General features: G+C 40.4%; 2 protein-coding genes across 2 annotated transcripts; both read left to right on the top strand.

The window, feature by feature from the left end:
* The first annotated feature begins 1,511 nt into the window (after positions 1–1,511).
* Positions 1,512–14,285, top strand: RABGGTB (Rab geranylgeranyltransferase subunit beta). Its single transcript, XM_084211806.1, has 9 exons — positions 1,512–1,637; positions 2,117–2,224; positions 3,172–3,369; positions 5,515–5,620; positions 7,036–7,088; positions 7,246–7,356; positions 10,344–10,469; positions 11,257–11,406; positions 13,276–14,285. The coding sequence occupies exons 1-9, from the start codon at positions 1,635–1,637 to the stop codon at positions 13,414–13,416; spliced, it is 996 nt and encodes a 331-aa protein (XP_084067932.1). The 5' UTR covers positions 1,512–1,634; the 3' UTR covers positions 13,417–14,285.
* A 1,684-nt stretch (positions 14,286–15,969) lies between these two features.
* NAA20 (N-alpha-acetyltransferase 20, NatB catalytic subunit) lies at positions 15,970–20,401 on the top strand. Its single transcript, XM_084211352.1, has 6 exons — positions 15,970–16,167; positions 16,306–16,330; positions 16,419–16,509; positions 17,650–17,785; positions 18,681–18,826; positions 20,073–20,401. Exons 1-6 carry the CDS (start codon positions 16,115–16,117, stop codon positions 20,156–20,158), a joined length of 537 nt encoding a protein of 178 aa, XP_084067478.1. The 5' UTR covers positions 15,970–16,114; the 3' UTR covers positions 20,159–20,401.
* Positions 20,402–21,410: the final 1,009 nt, after the last annotated feature.

Genomic DNA, 21,410 nt, shown 5'->3' with positions numbered 1-21,410 from the left:
TTCTGTCACTGAGCACCAGAGAGATGAGATCAATGTCTGCCCCTCTTCCCCTCACAAGGAAGTTGTAGACCGTGATTAGTCTCCCCTCTGACTCTACCCTCTGACTGTTGAACAGACCATTACCTCTGCTGCTCCTCATACAGCTTCCCCACAAGGCCCTTCACCGTCTTCATTGCCCTCTTTTGGATGCTGTCTAATAGCTTAATGTCTTTCTTGTACATATTAACATAATATTCCTTTCCATCAATGTATAAACTTAACTATGCTTGCAGCAAGAACAGCCAAGAAGAAGGAACTAGGAGATTTTTTTTTTTTAACCTTGGATAGACCTTTCTTGGCAATGCTGGCAGAATAGACATCCCCTGGAGTTCTTGGACTAATTACTGGATACGTGAAGCTGTACTGCATCCAGTTCTAGGCTCCCCTATATAAGAAAGATGGGGACTTAAAGGAGGGAGTCTAGCACATGGCCACAAAAATATTAAGGACCTGAAGCATCTGTCATGTGAGAAGAGGCTAACCTTTTAGCTTGGACAAGAGAAAGCTCAGGTAATTTTATCTATGTGCACTAATACTTGATAGGATGTAATGAAGAGGAGGTAGCCAGCCTCATAGTACCCATTAACAAGACAAGAGGCAATGGGGACAAATTAAAATACATGACATTCTACTGGAACACAACTTATTTTTTTACTGCGAGGGATGTCATATGCTGGCAGAGGTGGTGGAGTCTCCATTTGACACTCAAAACTCAACAGATAGTGGTCTCAAATAATCTGCTTAAGCTAACCCTACTTGGTGTAGGTGGGTTTTGCTCTATGATTTCAAGAGGTATCTTCAAACCTCAGTAATTCTATTAAGTAATTTCCAATTTCATTCCAAAATGTCCTTGCCTGTGTCTGGTCTCTTTCATGTCTCATCTGAATTTACTGGATGGTACTACTACTATCATCAGGTATAAGCTCCGCAATCCTTATGTTATCCAGATAAGCCACCTGGAAAATCAGCTCCTTAAAGAAAGCATTTAGTCTCTATAAATTACTGACTTTTGTCCAGGAAGAGTCATAATGCAACATCTTTGGTATTTGACGTAAGTAAGACCTTATTTTTGACTTGCATAGGAGTTAAAAATTATACATTATACATACTACTCTACTACTTCTTTGATGTTCCTGCCTGGTATAGTTCAGGGGGAATCAAGAGTTGATAATCATGAACAGAATCACTCAAGCCAGTTTTAATTAGGAAGCAAAAAAGACGGTTTTGAGCAAAAGGACAGCTATCTTTGCCCATTTTACCTGCGGTTAAATTCTTCGATTTTCTTTTTCATAGAGCTGAGGAAGGAAACCGAAGTTATTTTTAAACGCTCTCTTATTTGCTGTGATGCAAGAAAGTGCACAGCTGGAGTTAGTGTACTTTAAATTTACTACCTGTTTCAGAGTAGACTTTATCTTCAGCAAGCCAGAAGACCAGAGCCTGAAGGGCACAGCGCAGGCCCGCGGACCCGGGGTGCGCAGCGCCGCTCGGTTCTGCGCAGCCACCGGCGGGCGGGGCCCGAGCGGGGCCGGGCGGGCACAGCCAGGCCTCGCCGGCCGCCGCCTTCTGCTTTTCCTCTTCCTGTGCCTGCGGAGGACATGGTGGGTAGAGGGCTCAATGTTGCGGCGCGTCTCGCCTGCGGGAACGCTTTGTTTTCTAGCGCGCGGCTGTATCGGCCTTGGAGAGACGCGAATCGCAGTGGGTCCGCTCGGGGAGACGGGAGTGGCGCTCGCCTCTCCGGCGGCCCCGGGAGCACGCGGGCTGGGCCGGGGCCGTGGGGGCGCGGGGCGGCACGGCCGGGCTCGGGGAAGGGCTCCTGCGTTCGGCACTTCAGGTTATTCTTGTCGAGTTGGTGTTGTTTCTTACCTTTATTGCAAGGTTCTGTTCGTAGCCTTTCCTGGGGAAGAGTTTAGTCAGGCTGAACGGTGATGGCGTGAGATGCGCAACCTGACCTAGGCTCAAAATAGCTGGAGAGGTGTTTTTTTCCCACAGTCGCAGTCACTGGTGTTGGCTGTTTTATACCAAGTTGCTAAAACGTTTTGACCTGACATTGCAACTGATTTATTGGTGCTTTTTACAGGGGACACCGCAAAAGGATGTTATAATAAAACCCGACGCCCCAGGCACATTACTTTCAGAAAAACATGCGGACTATATAGCTTCATATGGAACAAAGAAAGATGATTATGTAGGTATCAGTTTCTTGCGGTACAGCTGTGGTTTTGTTAACAGTAATAACCTTTATTTATTGGCTCAGAGTTAAGGGCTAGATGCATGTTAAAAAGCTAATTGTTTTTTACCCTGCAATCCAAAGTATAAAATAAAGGTGCCCTTGCTAATTTCTCTAGGTCTGTGATGAGTTTTGGCATGTATTATCTGACTATAAAGTTGAAGATTACCATTTTAGCTCTAGAATTACTCTGAGACCTGAGAAACAAGCTACTAGCTTCTTCATCCACTAGAATGCACAAGCAGAGTTGCGTTTGTATGTTACTCTTTTGATGGGACAACTTACATCAATTTTAGTCATAAGTGGTCGGATGTAGTCTACAACAATGAGATTCCACTTCCAGCAGGTAAAAATTGTCAATAACTGCGTATGTGAAGAAAAGTTGTGGTTATTATTATTACTGTTCATAAGAGCGTGCCAAGCACTGTTGCTTTCAGTTGTAGTGCAGGTGATGTAATCAGTGTAAGAGAATTCACTATGAATTCTAGTGCAACTTTAAATTGTGAGAGTTTTGGCACTTGGAAATAGACTTGTTATTTTTTGAGACTAGTTGGAGTGGCAATTTGAAGGCTTCTTTGAATGTCAAGATAACAAGTGATCTGGTGCGCAGCTATTGGTTTGTGGCTAATTTGACATTGAGCTTGACGGTTTGAACTAGAAAAATGCAGGGAGGAAGGGAGTGCAGTATATGTTGGTATCTACATGTGCATTTTCCCATATGTATGTGTATATACCCATGTGCATGATGTACAGAATATCTTTGAGTGGCTGATGTGTGGTTGCTAAATGATTGGCAAACGGTTGACTAACTAGAAGCTATTTGTGAAAGTTAACTAACGTATTTTCATTACCCTGCATTGATGGTATGCTTATCTGATCAAGAACTAAAATAATGCACTGTTTAGGAATACTGTATGTCGGAATATTTGAGGATGAGTGGTGTGTACTGGGGACTGACAGCAATGGATCTCATGGGGCAGCTGCACCGAATGAACAAAGAAGAAATTCTGTCATTCATCAAATCGTGTCAACATGAGTGTGGTGGAATAAGTGCCAGCATAGGTCATGATCCTCATCTTCTGTATACCCTCAGTGCTGTCCAGGTAAGTGTAGGAGGGTTATTTTAGAAAAAAGTGTTTGTGATTAAGATTTTGATGATTGCAGATTTATGAACCAGTTATGTTGGAGGCCCATGACAAAAATGATTTCAGTTTCTTAATTAAAAAAAGAGTCTAATGGACAAAACAGTAGGATTTAGATGTATCACTTTCTAAAAATTGTCATATTTGGGAATGTTTTAATGGACAGTTACTGGTTACTGCATTGTTGCCAGTTTTGTAAGTTATCTTGGAATACTCCTTAGCTACAGGTTTTACTGGAACATTTTATAGAAAGTTTTTGATTTTATACATTCTTCTTAGTGTACGTTGAGGTGACAGATAAGTATAACCAGAACAAGAGCAAAATTTTTTATTTTTATATGAGTTTTTTGGGGGTGTGTGATTTAAAAATTGTACTAGTCTGTTGAACATTTAATTTATTTGGTGCATATGCTCCCCCTGATAAGAAGGGACCCTCAATCTTATTTTTTCACTGCAGCTATCTCCGTTATAGATTTATTTTCTCACTATTGCTCATGCCTTTATTTTGTTCTGTTTTTTGTTTTGGTTTGCTCTGAACACTTCTGAACAATTAGCTTGAATGTCTCATTCAGTCTTATGGGTTAAGTATTTTAATGGCGTTACAAAGAAAACCAATACGGCATTCTTTTCTAGGCTGGATTTAAGATATTGGGTTTGAACCCCTTAGGTAGGACAGGATGCTCTAAGGTTGATCATTATTACCACTTTAGCACTAGAATTACTCTGAATACACTGTGAGAACTAGGACAATAAAGTTTTTCCAGGCTGTAATGTCTGAACTTTTCCAAACTGTCCAATCCAGCTCCTTTCACTAATTCCAATTCAGTATAAAGGGGGTACAATTTGAGGTTGTTACCTTACATATTAGATATGTTAGTGCTTAAATATGTACTTGATATTACTAGGAGGTATTTTCATGTTAATTTAATTGAGCTGTAGCTGTCCAAACGGAAAAAGAGTTCACAAAGGCTGATGTAAAGTTTTTGTGGTAAACTTAACCAGTGTATCTTAATGAATATGCATGGTCTTAGTGAACAAACACCGTTTAGTCATGTGTACGTATGCAGGATGTTTAAAGGGTCACATCATATATTCTCGTGATCACAGTTAATAGTAATTTGTTCAGGTGTTCATTTAGGGTGCATGTTGTGATTACATATTTTCTGTTGGACTTGTAGGTTCTTTTTTTTTGGAATTTTCAGTAAGACTTATATTTTATTTGACTTCCATTTTATCTAACAATTGAAAGATTCCAGCTAACTAGATTTAAAGTCATAGTGTCCGGTGTTGTGGTACTATAATATTTTTCCATTTTGTGATGTATAATAAATTCTTATGTGCTGTCTTTACTGATTTGCAAGGTATGAGTAAAAACATTAAGTCAGATAGGGCTCAGGAACACTACTGTTGCTTTCACATGATATTGTGTCATACGGATTTGCTGGTTTAAATCAGCGGTGGTTTGGAAAATTGTATTCCCTACTATAACCTTTATTTTTCTTCCAGAATATATTCACTGTACAGTTGGGGTATAATTGTATTGTTCATACTTAAATTATTGCATTTTGGTTCTATTCATTATATTTAAAATTTTAATGTAAATAAAAATCTAATGATTTGAAATGAGTAATTGTTGAAAAGTTTGCACTGTAAGTGGAGTTAGTAACTTAACATACACATATCCAAGTAGTCGTAGTGCAAAACTACAAATTGGTACATCTAAGGTGTCATTGTCCCATTGCAATATTGACCATAATCAAATCTCCGTTCTACATATTGCTAACATAAAATAAATAAACCTGGTTGTGCTTTTGAAAGGAGACCTTGACACTGGAAAGAAAGAAAGCATGAAAGAGTTCAGTTTGAATTGTTTGTATCTCCCTTTGAGAATGTCCTAAAACTTTTTCAGTTTGGACAAAGATAATCTACAGTGCAGAGATTAACTACTAAAGTGGGAAAAAGTTTAATAAACCTTACCAAATAGTGTTTAGAGTTAATTAAATCAAGTCTTTTGTAAATCCATGATTTTTTTTTTTGTTAAGAAATAATTTTTTAAAATTTTTGCTCCTCTTTGATTGTTACTGTGTCCTTTTTTTCCCCTCCCAGATTCTTATTTTATATGATAGTCTCCATGTAGTTGATGTAAATAAAATTGTTGAATATATACAGAGCTTGCAGAAAGAAGATGGATCGTTTGCAGGAGACGAATGGGGTAATTTTTAGATCTTTTAAATGTAGTATCTAGGTTGACTTGTGTAAGTCCGTAAACTTAAGTTTCCTTGGATGGTCTTTTTGGATATGTATTATATGTGAACACTTTTATTTTCTGAGTTGTGAAAAAGAAGAGTTTGTGAAGGACAGAATTATGTTTCATTCCTTTCATAAATATTCTCAACTTCAGTTCCATTCTTGTATTAAGAATAAAGTGTCTTGAAAGAATACTTTCGGGCATTTTTAACTTAACAGTATTTTGAAATACTAGATACACTGTTTCATAAAGGAACGTTTTATACTTGCTATTTGATGGTAGTTAGTAATGACCTATATCCATGTCAAATATGAAAGGATTTTTCACTTTGTGGGAGTGAGGAAAACTGGGTTTGTACTCATGAACTTCTCTTAATACTGTTTTTGTTTCTGCATATAAATTCTTTATGAACAAATTCAGCATTTTTAAGCTGTGCATAAATATTTAGTCACTCTCAAGGTATTTATCACCACAGAAGACCTAAATTTTAAGAAAATCTATTGCATATCATTCTTGTTCAGGTAAAATTCAGCAACTGAGATCTTAGCAGTGTATGTATGCTACTGTAAAGGTAGATGATATGCTGTGTGCTAAATTGGTTCATAGTTTGCTGCGCCCTTTTTGTTGAAGTATTCCAAGAGACACAGCTGAGGGAGTATGATCCCTAATGTAGGATGGAGCAGCAGATGTTTGGTTTATGTGTTTCAGCTTGTGAATTTCTTAAGAGCAGAAGTCTTGCAAAAGTTCTCCCAAGAAACAGAATGTTTGCAACTCAGTTAAATTTTAAATTGTGACTTCAAGTATTAATTGCCTGGAGTTTGTGCTGCAAGAGTTATATTGGACTTTACAAGCAATCATTCTATTATAGGTGTAGGAGCTTAGGTTTTTCTTCCAGGTACAAAGATGCAAAAGAAGCCTTGTAACTTTAGTTAGATTTCCCCTAAAACAAGAAATGGCTTCTACTTCCAGCTGGATTTAAGGCAAAGCAAGAGCTGTCTGATTATTTTGCATTATTTCCATTGCTCTGCAACTGTCTGTAGAGCACTACAGATAAACTCCAAAAACTAAACAGTTGTTTGTAAATTACCACTAGCTGAATTGATTTGGATCTATAGCTGTCCAGCTCTAAATGAGTTGTTGACTTTTATGCACAGTAAAACATACAGATGACTTAAATGTTAATGTATATTTTCTAAATTGCTGGGGAAATAATTGGTAAGCTGGAAAATGAAATTGTATGGGGGGATTTTTTTAGCTGATTTTTGGTTTTGGTGCAGAACCTAGGATTTTAGCATTTTGTTCTGTATTTTCAGTAGTGATTTAAATGTGTGTTTGTTGAAAAAATAATCTGATTTCATTCCTTATTCCCCACATTATAGGAGAAATAGATACAAGGTTCTCCTTCTGTGCTGCAGCAACTCTTGCACTTCTGGTAAGTCCTAAACCATCACTTGCACAAGTAGAGAATTGATTGGTACTGCTCTTTGGTACTGCTGAAGTTTCTGCAGAAGTTATCTTCTAATAAGATATCTTATTAGAAGATATCTTCTGCAGAAGATCAAGTGCATTAGTTATTTTCTGACTTGCAGGGAAAGCTGGATGCTATTGATGTAGGAAAAGCAGTAGAATTCGTTTTGTCCTGTATGAACTTTGATGGAGGATTTGGTTGTAGACCAGGTTCCGAATCACATGCTGGACAGGTGAGTTTCTCTTTATATGGAAATACTTTAAATTAGCAAGCATCACATACCGCCTATAAGTGTTTCTTTGCAACGTGTGTCAGTGATGACAATGGATGTACCTCTTGTTTCCCAAGTGCCTGATTCTAGTATCTTAGTTTAAATAAATGAATGGATACGTAACCTAATCTGGGTAGGTGAGTTGAGACTTGAGAGTTTAGGCCGGAAAAAAGACAGTAACGGAACAGCTTTTATGACTGTATTTGAGTCTTTGCATAGTGACTTTGAAATTGCTAGCATGAGGATTTTTAGGGAATTTGAAATGGGTATCAATGGAGACGGTGAACAAGATTTATCACTTATTTCTGACACAGGTCATAATGAGACATAAACGTTAATTGTATAGTCTGTTTGAGATTTATCAGCCAATGAACCCAAATAAAAACAAGATATGAATCCTATCAAGAATTACGTAATTTTTTTATGAAAGTCAGTTTTAAGATGACATACCTAACTTAGTAATGGGCATATTTATCAGCTATAATTAGAAAAAATTAAGGGATCACCCGAGGAAGACGGTCTAAATAACTTCTTTCAACAGGAAATTTACATAATGGAAATAATTTTAAATTTAAATTTACCTTTCCTATTTTTTTTCTTTTCATGGAAAAGTTTAGTGCACTCAACCTGAATGTGTGAAAAAAAATCAACTTTTAATGCTGTTGCAGTTTCCTGTTAATTTTCCATAATTAGAGTGAGTAATGCCATAGCTAGGATTCACCTCATCATATGAAAATATTAAAGGCATTTTGTTGACAAGTGTTGGGTTTTCTGCCCCTTCTTTGTTTAAAATCAGGAAAAAAAAGTTAAATCTCTTACATGTACTTACCTTATAGTTTTAATATACAAGTGGTATTGCCCATATAGTCTAAATGGCTGGACCATGTTTTAGTGTTCGAGGAAGTCAGTTCAACAGCTGAGCCCAGTCTGTTTGCAGCTGGAATTTCCTGTGAGGATTAGATCTGTTGTGCTTATTCACATACTCCTTAAAAAGCTCTCTCTTTCACCTCCGTGGAAGTTCAGTATTTTTCTGGGAATGCTGCCAAATCTGATCTCCTTTTATGAGCAGGTGACCTGCCTAGTAGATGAGAGAAAGGCAGTGGATATGTCTGCCCAGACTTGAGTAAAGCTTTTGACATGCTTTCCCACAGAACTCTCCTGGAGAGGCTGCAGCCCATGGCTTGGACAGGTTGCAGTCTTGGCTGCATGGCTGGACCCCAAGAGTAGTGGGTAATGATGTTAAATCCAGTTGTTGAAGGGTCACAAATGGGATTCTCCAGGGCTCAGTTTGGGGGCCAGTCCTTTTTGATATCCTCATCAGTGGTCTGGAAAAAGAATCAAGTGTATCCTCAATAAGGTCACAGGAAGGACCAATTTGTGTGGGAGTTTTCATTCATGGGCAGAAGGCTCTGCGAAGCCTGGATCCATGGGCCAAGGCCACTGTGTGATGTCCAACAAGGCCAAGTGCCACAACAACCCTGTGGAATGCTCCAGGTTTGGGCAGGAGTGGCTGGAAGGCTGCCCAGCAGGAAAGGACTTGGGGGTGCTGCTGGACAGGAGCTGAATATCAGCCCAGGTGTGCGCAGGTGGGCAGGAAGGCCATTGGCACCTGTACCAGCCACAGTGTGGTCACTGCACCAGGGCACTTGGTGTCCCTTGTGCTGGCAGTGCTGGGGCGCCTCCAGTCCTGAGGGCAGTTTTGAGCCCATCACTTCCAAAAGGACATTATGGTGCTGGAGCAGGTCTAGAGAAGGGTAATAGAGCTGGGGAAGGGTCTGGAACATAAGGCCTGTGAGGAGCAGCTGAGGGTACTGGAGTGTTTAGCCGTGAGAAAAGAAGGTTCAGAAGAGACTGCCTGAAAGGAGGTTGTGGCAATGGAGGGGTCAGTCTGTTTTCACAGTCATTTAGTTACAGGACAAGGGAAAATGACCTCAAGTTGCACTGCAGGAGATTTGGGTTGCATATTGGGAAGAATTTCTTCACTGAAGGAGTGGTTAAGCATTGGAGCAGACTCCCTAGTAAAGTGGTGGACTCTCTGTCTCTGGAATTGTTTAAAAAATGAGTAGATGTGGCACTTCCTGATGTAGTGTAGTGTTATTTGGTGGTATTCAGTTAAAGGTTGGACTTTGTTATTTTAGAGGCCTTTTCCAGCCTTAATGATTCTATGATTCTTGGCTTTTTGTGCTTCGCTGCTTTCTTAGTGACTGCATGAAATGTGACCAAAGTATGCTGTTGCACCATAAATGTATCTCCCAGGAAAAAAACAATTAATTTTAAAATTATTATTAAAAGGGGATTAAATTGAAATTAATACAAGTAATTTTATTAATTAATTTTATTAACTATCTAATTTAGGGGATTAATAAAATTAAAAGGGGATAAATCAATGCAGATATATTACATGGCACTTTGAAAGTAATGACACTTGAAAGCATGACCGAACACATAGGATATTGCCAAGATAGTTAATGATCTGAGTTAGCCTGTTTCTGTTAGGGAGTTCATTTGGTCTTTTGTTTACTGTTTGCAAGCATTAGGGTAAAAGGCAGGTATAGGAACAAACCATAGGTTGGATGGAAAACTTTTATAAAGGGCATATCCAGCCTGCAGAAGTAATTTTGACTACTCTGGCTTGAGAATCTGTGTTTTTAAAATAAAATTTTATGGCTCTCTCAGATCTCCTAGGATTATGTTGCAAACCATGCATTGCTGTCTTATATTAGTGAAATAATACGAATTGTGCTACTGGTATTTTTTTACAAAAGGAACTATTACAATAGCATGGTTTTCTGAAAGAAAAGTCTTGGAAACTGAAAGTTGAAATGTGTGTGAGCTTATTTTGCATTGTTTATATGACTGTATTGTTGCTTTGAGATCTTCCTGCATTTAGTCTGCTAAACTATATTTAGTTAATTAAATTAAAAAAAAAATTTTGTCTGTAATTTTAGATCTATTGTTGCACAGGATTTCTGGCTATAACAGACCAGTTGCATCAAGTAAATGTTGACTTGCTGGGTTGGTGGCTTTGTGAACGTCAGTTACCTTCTGGAGGTCTCAACGGACGACCAGAGAAGGTATTGTGTGGCTTCTTTTCTTTGTTCAAACCTCAGTAGAGATTGCTTTTTCTGAAGCTGAACTACTGCAAAATGTCATGACTTCTATAAAACAGTAAACTTTTCAAAGAAGTCAGGCTTTCATCCTGATTCTTTCTTTTGTTACTAACACCTGTCATGCAGTCCTTAGCTATGCTTCGTTTGAGTCCTCAGTATAGCAAAGTACACATGCTGAAGGATGCCTTGCTGACCACTGGAACCATTATCCTGTTAAACTGGGTTTTTAATATTTTCTGACTTGGGAAATGATCTTTTCTATAGGATTTGTATAAAAATTACTCTTCTACTGGATGTAAATCCTGAGTGTCATAGTGTTCCACATCACACTAGAGATTTGTGTAACCTAGAATAATCTCTGGCAAATAGATAATCAACCAACAGATTCCCCTGCTTCCCCCCTTGCCCCCAAAATGCAAATAGTTGATATGAACTTCTCTGTATTTCCTCTTGAAAGAAGTGCTGTGGTTTTTCAGCCTCTCTCGCTGAAGGTGAAGTCTTTAAAAATCACATTCTTGTGGTCTTGTTTCTTGAAGAAGTTTGAAAACGATACTTTCCCTTCCTGAAAACAGAAGTCTGCTGAAAAGAGACTCTGTCAAGAAATTCTTTTACTCCAAAGACACTCTGAAGTGTTGTGTCTCCACAAGAGTATTATGATAGCATGCCTGATAATGTGCAGAATTACCATTAAAATTTACAACATGATGTTTAAAACCCAGCCAAATATTTAATCTGCCTCTCTGCTTGCCAGTTACCTGATGTATGTTATTCGTGGTGGGTGCTAGCTTCTTTGAAGATGATTGGTAGGATACAGTGGATTGACAGAAAGAAACTGCGCTGCTTTATTTTGGCGTGCCAGGATGAGGAGACTGGAGGATTTGCTGACAGACCAGGAGATATGGTAGGTGATATTTTTTCTAAATAAAACACACATGAAAATTTGAGCTTTTGTTTGGGAGTAACTCAACTCATGGCCTAGGTGGGTTTTGCAGAGGCTGCAGTTTATTCTGAAGGAAGAATAGCGTAGAATTGCCATTGAAGGCGCACTTGGGGAACGTATTCTTTATAACGCGCATGTATCCCCCAGTGAAGTCAGTTGCCATTCCTTACTAAATCTGGTTTGGTCCCCCATAAGACATGCAACACAAACCATTTCTCACAAGACCATTTGGAAGATGTATGTAAAAACGCTCTGTTTGGTGGTGGGTTTTCCGGTGCATGTGTGGGTTGTTTGGGTTTATTATTTTGTTTTGTGAAATGATCTGCGAGCTAAACGTTGGTGTAGGTTAAATAGTGTTCAACTCTCTTGGTGGTTTTGCCTGATCTAATTAAGTCAAGAGTTTTTATTAAGAATCCCTGTACACTAACTTTCATTCTTTGCTAGCCCAGCCACTGAATAAACCTTGTAGCTGACATTTGTCTAGCTGAGGGAGGAAGAAGCTTTTGTGATAACATCATCAAGAGGCTGGTGCTATGGATATTTTGCTTGTTGAGAAAGCAGTTACAATTTAGCCAGTCTGTTCTCTTTGGTTTCAAATGGAAGTAATTTATATTGTCCCAGTGAATTGGCAAATAAAGTTTTTATCTTTCAAGAGTGCTGGACAGATAAAAAGTAGTGTGAGACTTCATTCCCTTTGAACACTTGGCTTATTTGTTAATGGTCTGGAAAGGTATTAGCTGTGTTTATTGCAGCTGCCCATGTCTGCTCCCTTCTCCACAAATGCATTAAAAAATAAAGTAACTTTTTATTTTTTAGCAAGCAGCTACTTTATTCCCAGTTGGGAGTTCACTCCGATCTGTCATTTGTAAAGTGGTTTTGTGTTCTTAAAATAGTAAGAGTTTTGTATTTCTAAGGAGCTTACAGGAAAACCTTTTCCCTTTTCGGAATTCTTGAAGAAAAGCCCAGAACTTAAAGTCTAAATGCTTTTCTATCTTTGAGTAATAAAATATTTCTATCTTCTTGGAAGAGCAGCTCCTAAGAGCCTTTTCTCTATAGCAAAGGAGAACACCTTTGTGACAACTTTTCTATGTTACATTAGCAGTCATTTAATATTATTTTTACCTGTCTTTGATTGCTGAAGTGTAGAAATTTCTACTCCTGTAGAAATGTTGACTCCCAGGTTTTTGCTTTATTCCTGCAGGAACTCAGTCCTAACGGACCTTGTTTGGGGTATTTTGTATTTGGGTTGTTTTTTCATTTGTTTGTTTTGTAGGGGGGAGAGGGGGTGGTGGTCATGTGGTTTAGGAGTAGAGGTTTAGGGGGGTTTTGTTTTTATTTATAGTTCTGGGAGGTTTTTCTAGCAAAATAGGTTGCTGCTTCCCTCTCAAGGTTTTACAGCTCAGCTCTATTTGGAGACCAGTAAAGAACATTAGGACGTTTCTGAAGAACAAATGGTGAATTTATGGAAGTGGTACCTGTAGATGATCTAGTTTACTTTTAAAATGTTAATTATCTTTCTTTCTACCACCCTGTGATATTGCATGCTAATAGACAAATGTGAGTGCTTTCTAACTCTGAATTGAAAATTGTCTAAGCAGCAGAAAATTGACAAGCATGCCTGAGTAAAACATAGTATTGTAAATGCCTGCCATGGAAATTTCTTGCCTGTCAACACGTTAGCACAAATAAAAATTTATTCAGTTGTATTGTCTTCCCCAAGAAGCCGTGGAGATTTTCCATTCTCTTGCTGGCAAATGAAAGTTTCATTCCATACAAGTGAAAAACCAGTAGACTTTTGGAAACAGACACAAGCTTTCTTTTTTCTTCCAGGTGGATCCATTTCACACCTTATTTGGTATTGCTGGACTCTCTTTATTAGGAGAAGAACAAATTAAGGCCGTCAATCCTGTCTTTTGTATGCCAGAAGATGTCCTTCGAAGAATAAACGTACAGCCTGAGCTTGTAAGCTAAGCCTTGTAAAAGACAAAAGCTTTGTATGACCAATTGCTTTTTGGTTTTACTGATTTATAATTTCATCTCTGAAACTGTCAGCATATTCTTCTTTCAGATGTGTTTACATTATGGAAGTAAAGCAATAGCTTTGCTGTGGACTTTGTCAATTGATAAATTTTTTCAGAACAGGCTGGTTCTCATAATCTGAGTGTAATATGTTATTTGGTTGTATTCTAAGATGTGTAGAAACATTTCAGTTCTGTATCTAAATGTATGGGCCTTGGCTTTTTTTTTTTTTAATAATATTCAAATCAGAGCTTGACTGTGTGAATGCTTAACTTTTCTATTCCTGTAATATCAACCATGCTAGTACTCGTCTTCATACAAGCCTCTTTTGATGGTGGATCATGCACAGCACTTTAAAAAAAAAACAAAAAAAAAACCCAAACCAAATAAACCAATAAAACCCTACCTGAGGCATGCACTTAATACCACACACTTACATATTTAATTATTCCTGTTCACATTTGCCATCACTTTTCTATACTGAGAAACAGCTGCTTCTTCTCACAGTAATTGATACCAGTAATACCATAATTGTGGTTCTTTTAAATATACAAATGTCTTCATTTATTGATGAGTCCCTTAGACAAAATTCCACTGATACTTGAGATACAGCACACCTTGAGTATGTGGAGTGAAACTTGTTAACATTAAACATTCTAAAGAAGGTCCCTGTTGGATAGAGACTTGTAATTGAACATAGAGTTGATTCTAAATCTCTTGCTGGGTTGAAAACTCTTGCTTTTGTAGCTTTTAAGACACTAATTGTCAACGCTTGATTTTGGTGTAATTGGAAATAAAATTAGCTGTGGGAAAATACTTGTTCTCTGAAGGGTGAAATCCTCTTTGTCTTCATAGAACTGTTAAAATTGCCTCTTAATTGACATTCCGCACATCCTAGCTGAGACTGAATGATATTCCACTTGTAATTTACAGTAAAAGGTAATTGGGAAGGGAAGGAAGTCTTTGATAATCTCTGTACGTACATGTAAGTAAGGCCTAAAGTTGTTTCACCTGTACTTCACTCAGCAGAGATAGCCGCCCAAGATTTGGCCTGCACAGTTTTCATACTAGCAGAAGTGTATATTGATGTGTAGTCACTGAGTAGAAAATATTGCCTTAGGCTACAATATTGGGAAATAATTTGATATCAGTAAAGACTACTCTAGCCATGATCACCTTTTGAACCAAGTTCTGACACAGTAACAAAAGTGCCTTTTTGCACTTTTTAGTGCCTTTTTTAGCACTTCAGAAGCAAAGGCTTTATCTTGAGTACAGCAAAGCAGCCCAAAGCCCAGTTTGGCTGGAGAGTGTGCCTTAAGTCACAGCAGTCAGGTGAACGGTTGAGCTTTTTCTTAAGGGTGTGTCATCATACTATTCTTGTAGTTCTGCAGTAGAAGAACCTCTGCCTCAAGCGGAAGAGGGCTATAAAGCTATACATTTCCTAACACCTCAAATGATCAAGAGCCAGCCTTAAAATCGTCTGTTCCTTCCCCCAAGTTTCATATACCCCCTCACCCTCCACCACCATCCTGAAAAGTGTAGTCTCTTCCTGTGTCTGGCAGCTCTGAAATCCCACATCACCGTTGCACCACAACTACAGACCTTGAATCAACTTTCTCCTGTCAAAACGCTGACCCTTAAATTATCAGAAATCTGACAGATCTCAAATCTGACAGGCTATGCTCTGTCTGGAGTAGCCTTGCCAGCATATCCTGATTCCAAATTCCAGGTCAAGAAAGGCCCCTTTCATTGTCCCAAAACATGTACCCAAACTCCATTCACTGCATCTCATGCAGAATTTTCAAGGACAAAAATCCAATCCTCAGTATAGCCTCCAACTTTTGGGCAAATTTTTCTTCAGAATAACCTAGAGTGATCTGGGTCCCTTGCAGTGGAAACTTTCTTCAGAAATAGCTCCGTATTTGAATGAAGTGAGAGAAATGGCACAGCAGGCCATGTGGAGTAGGTGAATGCTTATGGGAGCAGTGGGTATCTTGTTTCTTTGTTTTTTTGGGTGCCACAGGAGATGCTGTGCAACACGTGAGTAGAGTATAGTCCACTACTGACGACAGTATTTTTGTGGAAGAGGTCAGTGTTGGCTGGCATGACCTCCAGCCCTGTGTGTTTGCCAATTATGAAGAGGCGCTCACTGCTGATGGCAGCAGCATCCCAGTTAAATCGATGTTGCAGTTCCAGTGCGTGTCCGACCTCCTCCGGCGGCATCCTTCTCGCGCAGAGGCAGAGTTTGTTTTTTTTTTTCTGCGCATGATAATCTCGCATACTACGGAGTCGCCGTGTTGCGTGTAGCCTGTGAGTGCTCGGGGTGGAGCTGCACAAGCTCAGAGCACTCCTGCGACTGCGTCCCCGCCCCACCGTGTCCCACGCCACTACGGGCCGGCTCAGCCGTGCCAGCCGCCCGCCCTCCCGCTGCTCTCGGTCAGGGGTCCCGCGGCCGCCCCCTACGCAGCCCCGCCCCTTCTCAGGCGCGGGCCGGGCAGGGGCGGTTCTGCGGGGCGGGGCAGGGCTGCGTAGGGGGCGGGGGGCTCGTCTGCCGCCTTTCCGTGGCGAACGTGGCCCTTGGACTCGCGAGCGTTTCCGGAGCAGCGTCATCACCGTGACGCTCGGCGTCAGCGTCGTGATCACCATCATCATGACAACGCTCCGCGCCTTCACCTGTGACGACCTCTTCCGATTCAACAACATGTGAGCGCCGGCTTTCCCCTCTTCCTGCCCCCGAGCCCCTGCGCGCTTCCCTACCCCGCGGGGTCCTCGCGGCGCCCCGCCGGCCGGGCGGGCCCAGGCCCGGGCCCGTGCTTAGCGCCGCACTCTCTTCCCCCACAGCAATCTGGACCCGCTGACCGAGACCGTATCCTTCCCGCCGGGGCAAGGGCGCGGGGTCGGGCGCGGGCGGCGCAGCCGGGACGGCCGCAGTTGCTCCTTAACCAAGCGCCCAGTACGGGATTCCCTTCTATTTGCAGTACCTCGCCCACTGGCCCGAGTATTTCATCGTCGCCGAGGCGCCCGGCGGGGAGCTGATGGGTTACAGTGAGTGCCGGGTGTCCCGGCGGTAACGTCTCCCTTCGTTGCCTCTTTCGAGGGGGATTATAACGCGGGAGCTTTTCTTACTCTTCGCGCTGACCAAATGTCTAACGTGGAAGAGGAACCTTGCGTTGCATCTTCCCGTTTCTTAAACGTCTTAGTATGACCATAGCTTCCAGTTTGATGTTCCTAGCGCAGCGAGGAGCCTTGGCTGTGGTAACATCCACCCGTATTTGGTGAATGGGTGCTTTTGCAGTCTGGAAGATTAAATCCCTACCCACAGTCAGTAAAAGTGCTGGGTCTGTGTTTTTCATTTCCCTGTAAGGGAAAGCTCTGGGCCTGGATGTCGTTTGCTAATTTGCTGTGGAATATTTGTGTTTTTCAGAAATCATGCCAAAAAGAACTGCTAGGAGACGGGGTGGGGCAGAGTAATGGTTTTTGGAGGGACCCAGGAACTAAATGTATTTGACATATTAAGCTGAAAGTATGTGTGCTGTATAGAACATTTCTCTGTATCTGCCACACGTTGCTTATTAGCCGTGACTGTGATATCGATAAAAAGCACAGGGTGGAAGTGTGAATGTTCATTAATAAACTAACATTGGATTGAAAGGAGAGAAACTAGAAAAAAGCCCCCCAAAACACCATCCCCACCTCCACTTTTTTTTTTCTCCTTAAACACATTGTGATTGCAGGGCCTTAGCTTTCTATTGGCAGACTGGGAAAGCTTCCCAAGCTCTATTCCCTCATAATCTCCAGAAGTCTCAGATAGTTGCTGGGATGGTAGTTTTAGGTTTCTAGCCCTCTGTTCCTCCTTTATTTCAATCAGATTTTAAATTTTGGTTCAGCGAGACTTGTGAGAATTGCTTAAAATTTGCATTTAGAAGTCACCTCAAGCAAGGAATTTGCAAACTTGTTTGGTGTTTTTTTACACTAGTCAAGAAATTGCTGTAATAGTTGAGTAAAATGGCATTTTTAGTGGCTGCTGAATCGTAGAGTGAAAAGGTTGACATCCCTGTTTTAGCCTTTACCACAACCATTGCATCATGTGTTTATCCATGGCTTATTCCTCTTGTGAAGTTGTCTCGCTGCAGGCAGTGCATTACTCCAAAGGTGCTGCTGCGCTGATGCTCTGTATGTTCACAGTCATGGGCAAAGCCGAAGGCTCTGTGGCTAGGGAAGAATGGCACGGACACGTTACTGCTCTCTCTGTTGCACCAGAATTTCGACGGCTGGGTTTGGCTGCTAAATTGATGGAGCTCCTGGAAGAAATTTCAGAAAAGTGAGTAGTATGGCTATCTTTAAATATAGCTTTTAAAGTAACATTTAAAAGTAGTATTTCTACAGAAACCTGTCCCTGTTTTACGTGGCAGAATTTTGCTTTACGTGGTGTTCTGATTTTCTGAAATTCCTCATAGCTGGAGAAAAAGAGTTGTGAAAGTTGCTTAGCAGTTTAAAATCTCAGGGTTTCTCTGAAAGCTAACTTGCCAGAGGGAGGAGGACATAGCCTGAATTCCAGTAGAGATAGGCCTCCAACATACTTGTTCAGTGACTGTGGGCTTTGTGCAATGCCCTCAGGCACAATCCTGAACAAATTTTGTAATGCAAAGTATCTTAGTTTACTTGCCATCCCATGCTTGGTTACTTGTACCTGAGAAAATTTAATTTAGTGTCAGATGAAACCACAGGGAAATGTCCTTAACTGATTCCAGTAGAGCAATCCCACTATGGTTGGCAAGACTGCAAAGTAGTATGATGTTTTGAAAAATTTGCCTTGTGGAATTAAGGGTCTATCATCTCCTGTTAGGCAACTGAATTTTGTGACTGATTCCACTTCTCCTAATTCAAGCAATCTAAAATGTGGATACTTTTAAAGTTGGATTTAGGCCTGTGGGGGCATTTAACTTGTTTTGTTCTTTCTGATCAAATTTCTGAACCCACTAACTGGTGAAAAATTGCCATGTGATAAAAATAAAATTAAATCCTTGTCTATGATTGAATTTTCCCTTGGTAAATGAGTGTATCTGTTATTACATTGGGAAAGATGTTCAGTTAGTGTACTACATTGGACTTGCTTGTGTTTCATTACAATTTATGGGTTGTTATTTAGACATATATTTACCTACTATTCCTTAATGTGGTTTTGTGTCTTTGTTTCTTTTCCTCCCCTGCTAAAGAAAGGGTGGATTTTTTGTGGATCTCTTTGTGAGAGTATCAAATCAGGTTGCCGTAAATATGTATAAGCAACTAGGCTACAGTGTGTACCGGACAGTCTTAGAGTACTACTCAGCTAGCAGCGGGGAGCCAGATGAAGATGCTTATGGTAAGTTCTTGTTTGGTCTCAAATTGAATGGAACTATTCTCATGTTGAGGGTTGCTGGGATTGTTTGTAAGACTCTTAGTATTTTTTTATATGAAACATATTAAAAAAACATGAAACAACTTGAAACAATTATACGAAAAAGTTTCAGATAGTTGCCGATTAATGGGATTTTTGTAACTTTTCCTAATTAAGATTTTATCAGTTACAAAATTTAGTCTTGCCACTTACACATTTTGTAGCATCTCTGCTGTCAGTGCTTTCTTCCTTTCATCCCATAAGAGGGACTTGAAACTTTGTTTTTCTCAGATGTCTATGTATAAATTAACAATTGTCAGCGTTCAGCAATGGCAAAGAATTGGGTAAAATTTTCAATTTAAAAGGGAAGGAACATGGAAATTCCAGTATGTTAATGTTAATTGTGTTAACAAAAGAGAACTACCAAGTGCTTCCTCTTTCTAGGTCCTTTTTAAAATTATCCTCCCAAAGGGTTACCTGGCCAGGCTGTGTATCATTTCTGTTCTTGCACTGTTTATTTGATACGTAGGAGCGCTGAGAAATACAAGGGCTCAGACAGACACCTACCATTGCTGCATGTGACTTAAGTCATATATTTGTCTCTTAAGCTTATCATTTCCTTTCCATTTGGCTGAGTTTCATACAGTGTTTTATATCAGTTGATATCATTGCCATTGAGCAACATTAAGGACAGCAGTGTGTCCTGAGGAGAGCAACCAAGATGGTGAGAGGTCTCAAGAGCAAGATTTAGGAGGAGCAGCTAATGTCCATGAGTTTGTGCCACTTGGAGAAGAGAAAGCTGATGCATGCCCTTGTCACAGTCTATAACTTCCAAGGACTGCAGAGGGGGGTGTTGATCTCCTCCCTCCAGTGACCGGACATGAGGAGATGGAGCAAAGCTGTGTCAGGGAATGTTCAGAGTGGACATTAGAAGGCTCTTCACCGAGAGGGTCGTTGGTAACTGCAGTGGCCTCTCCAGGGAAAGGGTCATGACACCAAGCCCATCAGAGTTCAAGGAATATATGCACAATGCTGCTATGGTATCATATTAGGGTAGTACTGTGTGCAGCAGGGAGTTGCACCCTTATGGGTCCTTTCAAACTTGAGGCAGTCTTATGATTCTAGGAAATTTTCTTGATTAAAAATTATTTTATTTTAATGGAGAATTCACTTAATATGGTTTTGTACAATAAGTGCATTACTATAAAAACATTTTTTCCTGTTGCTATAGATATGAGAAAAGCTCTTTCCAGAGATACAGAGAAGAAATCAGTCATACCTCTGCCTCATCCTGTGAGACCAGAAGACATCGAGTAACTTTAAGCTGTGGTTCTCATGCAATTTACCAAGGGTCAGGTTCCATCTCCTATAACTCCCAACAACTTATGCCTAAGAAGTTTTAGGCCAAATGTATTTTTCCCATAAAATACTTAAAAGCAATGTTGAGAAGCTGACTAACACTGCTTCTGTTGGTAATGCCGGTATACTGCCACACTTGCTCTATTTTTCCTTTCACATGTTGGAGATTTGGAGACTATTAAAATGGAATTACTTCCTGTATGTCTTTTCTTGGATTTCTTGTGGCAGCTAAAATTTATTTCTGTTTCAGGAAGCATCTCATTGTATAGTCTGTGATTTAACAGTTCCCATGCCAGGTTAATTGTGGTGGAAGAAGGCAAATGAAGCCAGGACACTCAACTAGGATGCCTCAAACCCCTGCCAATCACAGGTTGCCAAAAAAACCCCACCCCCGGTTACAAAAATACTGGAAGCTCAGGTACAAAAATACCATATCCCCGGCCTACAAAAATACCAAAAACTCCCCCTACAAAAAACTAGGTTGCAAAATATTCCCCTTACTTACTCAAAGCAATATCCAGACAAGCTGTAGTACCCAATAAAAATATTCAGCAGGCAGAGTGCATTTCTAACCCAACGGGCGTTCTATGGGGGACAAGATAGGTTCAGCCCATTGACTGATCCCAACAGTTATGATGGAGTCTTCACTAACTTTTCTCCATTCTTGGCTTACTTTTATACTATTTCTTTATATTTAGGTGAAGCTTGAGTGACTCTACTCATGCATATATTTGCTACTGATTGGTGTAAAATCCTCTCACTTCACTTTCAAAGACACGGCCAAACAAATGTATAGAGCTCATGCCCAGAGAGATGTTGTTGTAACTTGGAGGCAGGGCTGGGAACTGTCAGCAACATCCCATCAGGTCTGGGTCATGGTGCCACCCTGAGGACTTCCCCTGTCTTTGGGCAGTCCCAGCTGCTGCAGCTCACTTGAGAGAGACTCGCTGTCTATACTGTGCTTGGCTGCCCTGGAGAGGATGAAGCTGAGGACAGCAATGGTTGCCTTCACATCCCTTTACTGCAGACAGGAGGGAGGGCGAGCTCTGTCACCTTGCAAGGCATCCACAGACTCACTGCTGCCCATCTCTGGAGCATGGCTCCATCAGGGCATCATTGTAAGGACAGCAGTGCTCACCAACTTTGCATCTGAGTTCAGCCTCAGGACCTTGTCATACTGTGGGAGAGCAGAGCTTCTCAGTAAACACCA

Source organism: Fringilla coelebs (assembly GCF_963513975.1).
Source record: "Fringilla coelebs genome assembly, chromosome: 9".
In the NCBI taxonomy this organism is placed as follows: Eukaryota; Metazoa; Chordata; class Aves; order Passeriformes; family Fringillidae; genus Fringilla; species Fringilla coelebs.
The sequence above is the reverse complement of the archived record's forward strand: the minus strand, read 5'-3'. Positions and strand labels throughout refer to the sequence as shown.

What these genes read in the sequence shown, in the direction of transcription:
- NAA20 (XM_084211352.1), top strand. Translation starts at nt 16,115, where the DNA reads ATGACAACGCTCCGCGCCTTCACCTGTGACGACCTCTTCCGATTCAAC. An exon ending in CTCTTCCGATTCAACAACAT is followed by an intron (nt 16,168 to 16,305) that starts GTGAGCGCCGGC and finishes CTTCCCCCACAG; the next exon opens with CAATCTGGACCCGCTGACCG. An exon ending in CTGGAAGAAATTTCAGAAAA is followed by an intron (nt 17,786 to 18,680) that starts GTGAGTAGTATG and finishes CCCCTGCTAAAG; the next exon opens with AAAGGGTGGATTTTTTGTGG.
- RABGGTB (XM_084211806.1), top strand. An exon ending in GTTTGCAGGAGACGAATGGG is followed by an intron (nt 5,621 to 7,035) that starts GTAATTTTTAGA and finishes CCCACATTATAG; the next exon opens with GAGAAATAGATACAAGGTTC. An exon ending in CAGCAACTCTTGCACTTCTG is followed by an intron (nt 7,089 to 7,245) that starts GTAAGTCCTAAA and finishes TCTGACTTGCAG; the next exon opens with GGAAAGCTGGATGCTATTGA.